Source organism: Malurus melanocephalus, unplaced genomic scaffold (genome assembly GCF_030028575.1).
Source record: "Malurus melanocephalus ecotype Western Australia unplaced genomic scaffold, MMel_1.1 scaffold_182, whole genome shotgun sequence".
Classification (NCBI taxonomy): domain Eukaryota; kingdom Metazoa; phylum Chordata; class Aves; order Passeriformes; family Maluridae; genus Malurus; species Malurus melanocephalus.
Window position 1 is genome coordinate 917672 of NW_026623414.1, and position 9487 is coordinate 927158.

At 41.3% G+C, this 9487-nt stretch overlaps 1 protein-coding gene across 4 annotated transcripts in view; it reads right to left on the reverse strand.

Annotated features, from left to right (window-relative positions):
* PPFIA1 (PTPRF interacting protein alpha 1) overlaps positions 1–9048 on the reverse strand; it is a 52521-nt gene extending 43473 nt beyond the window's left edge. For all 4 annotated transcript variants that reach the window (XM_057372999.1, XM_057373000.1, XM_057372998.1 and 1 more), the window contains exons 1-2: positions 8211–9048; positions 6850–7113 (exon numbers count right to left, since the gene is read on the reverse strand). In XM_057372999.1, the coding sequence (XP_057228982.1) occupies positions 6850–7113 (264 nt within the window). In that variant the 5' untranslated portion in view covers positions 8211–9048. The remainder of the gene's footprint in view (positions 1–6849; positions 7114–8210) is intronic.
* Between the last annotated feature and the right edge of the window lie 439 nt (positions 9049–9487).

Sequence of the window (9487 nt, forward strand, 5' to 3'; positions counted from 1 at the left end):
ATCCTGGAAATACCTGATTATGCTCAATACTGATCATGTAAGGATCTTTTCATTACAGAATCACAGAATCCTAGAAYGGTTTGGGTTGGAAGGGACATTAAAGTTTGCCTCTGCCATGAGCAGGAATACCTTCCACTGACCAGGYTGCTCAGAGCTCCATCCAGCCTGGCCTTGAATCTTGGTGCCCTTCACAGAATTTGTTAAACAAAACAGTCATTYCAGATATTTATCTTCCTAAAAACATAACCATAGAACAGATGAATTACAGGAATATGTTGACTGTTCTTATTCCTATGTATACATCAACAGTCATGGGATGGTTCAGATCCAACCAAAATTACATYCCTGTTCAGATCCCCACTGCCATCCTCAAAACCCACACATTCTCAGTAGGCACGAGCATAAACACATGAGCAAAGTTCAAGGCCACTGTGGAGCAGCGAAAGAGAAGATTAAGCAACAAAGCTTCTCTTTTCAAAACTGCTGCAGCTCCAGCCACTGCAGGAACAGGCCACAGAGCCCTGTCAGGCTGATCAGAAAAAAGGGGCTGATTTTCAGTAGAGYTCACATGAAACCAAAGGTCAGGTCTGAAACAGATAAAGGTCATGGGCAAAAAMACCAAGTGAACCAACCACTCACATCAGCTTAGAGGAAAACAACACATCAAAATGAAAGTGAGCATTAATTTGGACGTGTAATCACACTCCTCCAATTCTAAATATCCAAACTCCCAGAGCAATCTCCTCAGGTGACCTACAGATATGGATCCAGCTCCCTACATCATCATCTGGAATTTCCAAAATGTGGAAACATTATTTCCCTGTGCCTCTGTGAAGAAGTCAAGTTGAACAAAAAACTCACTCCATTCAGTAGCAAAATAATAATTCTCCTTTCAGCCCAGAAAATGTGAAAACATTTTTCCTGGCAAGAATTACATTACATTTACACTTGGGGAACCCATAGGCAGGCTTTGAAAAAAAGGACACTTGGACAGTTATGACCATCCAGAYTACCTGACACACACAACACAGATTTATCTGTTCTCAGTGTCTGTAGCTTGAGATACATACACACAAGAGATTTTGGTATTTTTTTTYCTAATATATGCCAACAGATACCAGTCAGCCTTGCAGACTTTAAATGACTTAAGCTGTCTAAATTGCCACAAGCAGTTTACACAAAGACCTCTGTCATATTCCTTTAAAAATGGAAAACTAAAATATAAATCCCCAAATTAAATTGTGAAGTATATTAATGCAATTCTGAGATGCACTGTAAATTTTGAAAGGAAAAAAAAGTTGTTAATAGACAGTTAAAATGTTCTTTCCAAAGACTGAAGATCTCTGACAACACTGTGAACTATAAGGGGCCTAAATATATTAAAACACAATGTMTCCTCTTAATTCTATGATCAACACCCATAGTGAATAAAACCAATGTTCAACTCTCCTAAATTAATTACAGAAAGGATAAAACAAAGTCTCAGGTCAGTGGATACTAAAACACTAAGAATTTGTAAGGGTAGGGAATGGTATTCTTCATTCATATTTATCTTTAAAAAAAAAAAGCCAACAGGATTTCTTTTTCCTTGCTTTATGGACTTGCAATTACACAGCCACATTGAGTCTTTCAATCTTGCTCCTAAACATCTTCAAAGCACTTTTCAGTTCCATTTTGAGAAAGAATGGAGAAAGAAATAAAAGGTAGCAGAGGAAGAATTCTCTGAATACCAAAAGACAAGGCAGGGCAGTTAATACCAATGAGAGTATATATGTGATGTTCACCAGCTTCTAAGTGCATATTTTTTAAATACCTTGGTTTGATTCTAGCTCTTTTCACCCTATATACAGCCTGTTTGTCAGACTGCAGGTTGGAACTACAGCACACCAAGCATTAATAAACCCACTGTCAGACATCTGTACACAGCAGCACAACAGTAGGGAAAAATAATCACTAGCTCCTGTTTCAGAGCCTCATCTACTAGCAAAAACAAATAAAAAGCATTTCTGGGTAGTCACCAAAGCATTCTTCCTACAAATAAACTCAGGAAAATAAAACCAATAGTTTCAGACTTCAACAAATCTGCTTAATAAGGAGATGGGTGGGACATCGTAAAAGCACYAAAATTCACCCTAAAATACAAGCAAACTTGAAACAAATTCCAAATTTGATGTAGCTAAAAGGTCTATTTATAATCAAGCAAACCTAAATTAAAAGCATAGTATAAATAGCAAGTTGCTAACAATAGGCAAACAGATGTCTGCTGGGTAGGGGTGGGATGTTTCAATAAACAAACCCAAACATATCTACATGAGAAACYAAGAAGACAGAACCAATTCTGGTCTCAATATACTCCCTTGTATTATTAAAGTGTAGCTACTCCTTTTTGTCCAAATATAAAGCATTCTTTCAGATAACTTTATATTCTGAAGGTTTGGGGCAAAAAGTGTCTGTTTCTATGTCTTGAAAAGAAAGAAATGTTAGGGAAGCTCAAATTTAGTGAAGAATTCTGAATGTTAACTCCTATCTCCAGCTGATCTAAACCAGTGTAAAGCCAAATCTATTCAGGAATTTACTGACAATAAGAGCMAAGGAAGATTTAGCAACTGAAACTCAACATAGATGTCTGAAAGCACAACAGGAAGAGTCCTGCTCATCTTTGCTGTCAGAACAGGGCAGGAGAAGTGGAGAATGTGTCTGCTCTGACATTCATTTGAAATCCTTTGGCACCTCCGTGATTCCTGGACACTCTGCTGAGATTAATGGCTGTTACTCAGAAGTCAGCACCAGCTGCTGCCAGAGTAAGAAGTACAAGCTATGGCACCTCAGGGCTGAACATCTGGGAATGMTGGAAAGGGAGCTGCACTTCAAATGCTGAAGAAATTTCAGCTGCTGCAGAGTTTGGCAAGGCCTTGGCTTAATGTACTTTCTGCTTCATCTTACATACAATTCAAACCCTCATTTCTAMATGTATGACATCCTGTATGACTCAAAACTTGTCTGGAGGAAATCCAAATATCATTATTAATAAAATGGCATCTCAATCCTTAAGTCCATCACACCCAAACAATGCCAGGGCAGTCTTTGGGCCAGCTGTTTTGGTGTATCTCACATGTGAGGAATTGTGTATTTCTGATCATCCAAGGAATGTTATTCTATAGGTAAATACCTGAACTTCACTGAATACAAATACAATCTGACATACCATTTTTAACTGAAGTGTGAAGTCATAAAGTATTTACTATGGAAAAAAAGCAACTTTTACTTCTACTTTCTATTTTGCTTACCTTGTATAGAAAAAAATAAGACATGATGAATTTAAGACCAAAAGATCAGAGGTGCAAGATTAAGATGGATCTCAATAAGTGTTGCTGTATCACAGAAGCATATTTGTATTGTGTTTGTCAGCTTATAAAATTAACAGACATATTAAAATTTCTATCCTGATAACAACTGCTGTGAATTTACCAACTGTGCTTTTATTTTATGGGCACCAGAGTCACTGGAAATTAAACTCTGGTCTTCTCTGTGCAAAACAAGCATCATGTTTTCATTTACACAAAACATCTACATGAAATTCTATCAGCAAAAKGAACCCTGACCTGCAACACTTTAATAGCAAGCACTGTAGTAACTTGGGCATCATCTGCCTTGGGTTCAAAATTTAAATTTTAAATACAGTTTTACAGATTAACTGATACATTTTAAGCACACAGGTCTTGAATTTTGTAGAATTAACTCTAAAAGGCACAATAAAAGGCATAGCTAAATCCACTAAGTCCATAACTAGAATCATAACAGAATCATAACTGAATGTGTTCATGCTATAAAGCTCTAGAAGTAAAACATCCATGTTCCTTTTTTTCTGTGAAAAATTCTAGGAAGACTAAAATAAAGTTCTAGCACAGCAGTTTTATTTCCTCAAGTTCGTTTTCCAAGGTCAGAGTACAGTTTAACYGGGGTAATCTGTAATAGAAGGGAACTCCCAGAAAACACAAAGCATTGCCAAGAATGCAGTTATTTTATCAAGKCAGTGGTGATGTATTTCACTTCCAGCTGTCTGCACTAAAAACCCAGAAAAAGTCAGCTTTACTTTGAGTAAATGCAACACATAAAGCWCATCCATGTGAGATTAAAATGCTCCCCTCTCAGTGAATCAGACATCCACAAAAGCTGTCTTACTCTAAATAGCTGTCCCAGGTTTGTGGAGCTAGAAGTGATTCCTTGAATTCTCAGCTGCCCAGCACACTGTAAGTGTGTTAGCAAAATGTGCTCTCTATGACCACAAAAGATGCACCACTGCTGCAGGAAAAATTACATTTTCCTTTATAATCTAAGATGTGCAAATACTAATTTGCCATTTTGAAAGTAATAATACATAAAACWGTGTGAGCTTCTTTCTTAGATAAAGAAACTCTGAATGTAAGGAATTAAGACAGGGATGCCATCAGAAATTGAGGATCTTCATAGCCAAACCAAAAGAGTAGTTCTGGTATAGAGGAAATTGATCTGGCATTCCTGCTTTTATACAGAACTTTCCATCAGTCATCAGAATGGTCTAAAATCGGCTTATTCAGCTAAAGATATGAAACAGGAAAAATACATATACAAACAATTCAATTCAATATTTGTTAAGATAAAGCAGACTAAACTCAACTACGAAGACTTGTTACAGGCCAAGTCTAAGACTTTGGTTACAGAGTGATTTAGTAATTCAGGCAATTACACTACTTTTTGTACAATTAAATTGACTTTGCAGATCTACTAAATTGAAAACAACTACTAAGATTAAAAAAAATAAAATCTACACTACTATCCCTTCTTTGCTGAAAAAATATAACACAGACATTATTTTTATTAAAGATATCCTGACTTTACCTTGCTTGAAATCCACAGTAAAACAACGGGTCACTTGAGGCAGTAGTTCAAAAAATGCTCAGCTTGAAATAATTAACAAAAAAGTTTGAGTAGTTTCAAATGTTAGTCACCATAAAGTTTTGACAGTGAACACGTATTAGAAATTTTTTTAGAAATGACTTCACCTCATCAGAAATTTACACCCATGAAGTAACTGACTATACCATAACAACAAAAACAGAAGGTCCTTCTGATTACAGCAATAATAATGAAAACAGGTCTGATTTTTGAAAGCATCACAATCACTTGAGCTAAGCATCACTGAGGACAAAAGCAGTAATTCCACAGCATGAAAGCAGTATTTTCTAACAGCAATCTTCAAAAATCCATACACTACTGTATGTTGATATAAAATTACAGTAAAATTTCTCCCTCAATGGACTTGCTTTTCCAGCAGGTTTCACATGAAACCAAGCAATTAYGGCATTCTTGAAAAGGGAAACTGTTTATTAATCTTCCAGAAATGYTTAGAAAGAGATGTTTACATGCAAGTAGCCTCCTAGGTTTAGGAAAGAAAGCTGAGCACTGAAAAGGCAAAAGGGGTACAGCAGAGTTGAGAGCTGGGGTGATTCTGCTCAGCCACAAACTCAGATCTAACAGTTTGCAGGTCATGCAAGTGGTTAATGATCTCCATTAATGCAGCAGACCTGACACAGAGGCTGAGGAGAAGCCGCAATTATTACAACAAAAAAACAAAGAACGACTTTTGCCTGCAGCACATGATTTAACACAKGCAGCAGCAAAGCTTGGAAACTTCTCCTTTCTGATTTTCATCGTTGTAACAGAACGAGATTAACACGTGTGTAACATTTTAGTTTCTATCCCTCAGTAATTAACAGCAGCAATTACCATACCGAGAGTCATACAGGGATTACATTRTAATGACAGCAACAAAACAGAAGGATTTCAAACTACTGCTTTGAAGGGTATACGCAGTAACTGCAATATTTAAGGACATGTAAACATTTGAAAAAGTAACAGCATCATTGTAACGTGCTTGGGACAACAACCATCTTGCCAAAAAGCACAAGGCTGTTAACAGTTAACCAGCAMCTGAAAGTAGCCTGTGCTTTGCCTAGAACCAAATGCTCCTCAACATGCTCAAAGTTCAGTTCTGTTATTTTTAACTAGAATGGATAAAACCCAACAAGTTCTGCAGACACCAATCACCGATCCTAACTATGTTCCTTATGTAACAAACCCAGCACTGCAGGCCATGTGCATCCTCTGCAAGTCACTAATTAAGAACTCCTAACAGGACMAAAAAAAACCCCACAAAAAACCAAATCCAATCTTTCCAAAAGCAACTAAACAAGCTAAACCACACACTCAGACTTCTGTATTACCACRACAACTCAGCACACATTCATAAGGTAGCAGGTCCTCAAGTGTTCAAATTTTCAAACCAAAGCCCATAATGTTGTCAGAATGGTCTCTGTGGAATTCACAGAATCGCAGAATAGGCTGGGTTGGGAGGAACCGTAAAGACCATCCAGTTCCATGGGCGGGGACACCTCCCACGAGACCAGGTATTCATTCTTAAGCACACGGATGAATCAGGCAATTAGAAACAGCATTGAAAAAGTGCTACAGACAAGAAAGTCCATCAAGTTCTTGGTTCTTAAGTCCATCATTCAAACAAAAGGATGTAGATAACACGTTTATGCTAAGCCAAAGAAATTCAAGAGACTGGAAAAGGACTGGAGGAAAGGACTGCTCCTCCCTGCTTGCCTTACTTTTGCATCTTACTCCAAGTGAGCAAGCACCAACAAATCCTTCAGGATAGCTTCATCCCCCCTAACAAAACCCAACTCTTCAGTAAATATTCAGTAAATATGAAGAGTAAACTCTTCAGTAAACATTCAAAAAGCCAACAAAACACCACAAACACAAAAACCATTGAAAAATCCCTTTCTTTCCAAACGTCCATACCTGTGGAAGTGCAGTATTGAGCTGCCTCTGCAAGGAATCCCTCTCATGGCCAACTTCATGCAGCTTGCCCTGGGTGAGTGCGAGTGTCTCCTGAGTTTCTCGGAGTGTTTCCAGCAGGCGATCCCTTTCYTCCAGCATGGACACCATTAACTGCTCAAAGTGGGAATCAGCATCTGACTGCAATGGGGAACCTGAAGTGTGGCCTCCATTTCCCCCAGCGGGAATCTCGGCCTCACTGATGGTTGGCATCACCTCACACATCATCTGGAAACAAAATGAGACAAAACAAAGGCCAGAAATTTCGGTCAAACAAATCTAAACACAACTGAGTACTTTGAGTAGTGCCTAAAATACCCACTTAGGTCTCCCCACAACAGCATCAGCAAAGGTTGCCAACCTTGGTGTTTGCCACTATTTCATTAAGAATGRAGAAAAGGTACACAGTCAACTTAATCAAGGCTTCACTTCATAATGAGAATCTTATGACTTCTTGCAAAACCAGATTTTTGCAGTTACGTCTCAAACCRTGACCTCATTTTAATGGATTTATGTTTTTGTGAGGAGTAAACTGCTGCTGAATCTTGAAAAAAATACAAAGATAAGGCATGCAGCCTGCCACCAAAAATTATACACTTCACCCAATAACTGACTACACTGCACATTCTGAGAATCATAATCTGCTTCTTCCACTACTTCACAAATATAAAGATTGTATCTAAAACAACACTTGGAGCTTGTGTTGGCTGCAGAAGATTTATACTGGTGAAAGTGATGTATGTACATCCAAACAGTCCAGTCTGGGAGATAAAAACATGCAAAGRAAAATAAAAAGCAAAAAATGCMCGATGAAGTAGTAGCAGCTGTCAACGTGGATGGCAAAACTAAAGATAAGCAAAAATAATTAAAGGCAGAGGATGAATGCAATTAACAATGCAAACAGAAGCACTACTGGAAGTGAGCACACTATAAACTTGGGAGCACGTTTAGGAGACCCTTACAKATCCCTACCACAGCTAAGGCATCAAATTTCTAAAAAAACATGGAAAAAAACCAGTGGTCTAATCACTGCACACTGAACCACCAAGAAAGTTCTTAAGACAAGCTCTCTCAAAATCACAAACCTACAAGAACCTAAGGCAAAGTCAAGAAAAGCAGTTCCCCAATCTCTCAGGCACCCACCAACTTTGTTCTCAGCCTTAAATTTCACACTCATATCTGAAAATTTTAAAAGAGCAATTAATTCTGAGTCTTACTGTGGGTCYTCTCAATCCCTTGAAAGACTTGGAACAGTCTGAAGTGCTTTGTAACATTTTCATGCATGATTACGATAAGCCCTGAATTTTCCCCACTACATTATTTACCTTGCTCAGTAAAACAAAAAGGCTTGGAAAACAGGCCCCAGGTTTCCTGCAGCACAAGTTCTTCTCTKTTTTAGCAATTTTCTGTTATCCCCCAAAACCTTCTGGATTGCAAAGCACCCATCCAGCTCCAGTCCAATGACTGTTTAATCGAAACACATGAAAAAAATAAACCTGCCGAGAAAAGAGCAGATCCAGTAAAATGCAGCAGCTTCAGCTAAATCGCCAAGTCCACAGAACAGAAGAATGTGAAAATAAACTGTCTCAGCTTCCCATCCTTCTATTACTGGCCCATAGGTCCTGCAACAGCTGGGATGGAAGAACCATGTGCTGAGAGAAAAAAAAAATGTAGTCCGATGCAGTGGTGCAACAAGCTTCAATAGTTCATCGCTCATAAATTCCACTCAGGTCACAATCGCATTATTAAACAGAGTACGGACAGCAGGGGAAAACAGCACCAGCTTTCTTGTAGAGGATTTGGAAAAGCCTCCCTTCTTTTCTCTCCTATTAATTCCAACGGGAGGCTCTCCTTCCAGTTCCCTGGGTCTTAGTTCAAACATTTATAATCCCAAGAGCAAGGCGCTGGCGTCGCTKTGGAAGGCGAGCGGGAGCGAGACCTGTTGTTTCCTCTGCCCCAGTCCTGCACCCGCTCTCGCCCAGACGATGCTCCGTAGCCGAGAGATGCAGCCGAGAGCGGGGAAAGAAAGGAACCGGCAGCTCCGGGGGGCACCGGCCCGGCCCCGCCGCTCCCCTTCCCCGCGGAGGGCCCGGCTAACAAAGCTGCGGGCRGAGAGCACGGGGCCCTCCTGCTCCCCCCGCCCGTCTCGGGGAGCACCGGGCCGGGCCTCCCTCCTSGCCTCGCTCGCTCCCCGCCGGAGGCCCCAGCGGCGCCGGCAGCGCGGCCCGGGCCCGGCGCAGCTTCTGCGGAGCGAGCCGGCCCGCGGAGACCCCGGCGAGCCCGCCCTCCCTCCGGCCCCTACCGAGCGGCAGCGGCTCCGCCGCGCCGGGACGGTCCCTTCGGGCCGGGCCCGGCTCCGCCCGTCGCCGCCTCCACGTCCGTGGTGGCCGGCGCGGGGTCGGCTGAGGCCGGGTGGGTGGTGGCGGCCGCCCGGCGGTGCCGCCGCGGCCTCAGGGGGCGGCACAAGCGCTGCACGCCCGGAGAGCCACGATCCCCACCGCGGCTCCGCCGCTCCCGGCCCCGCTCGCCGCCTCCTCCCGCCGCTCCCGGCGCGCTCCGCGGCCTCGCATAAATCAGTGCGGCGCCCACAATGCACCGCGCG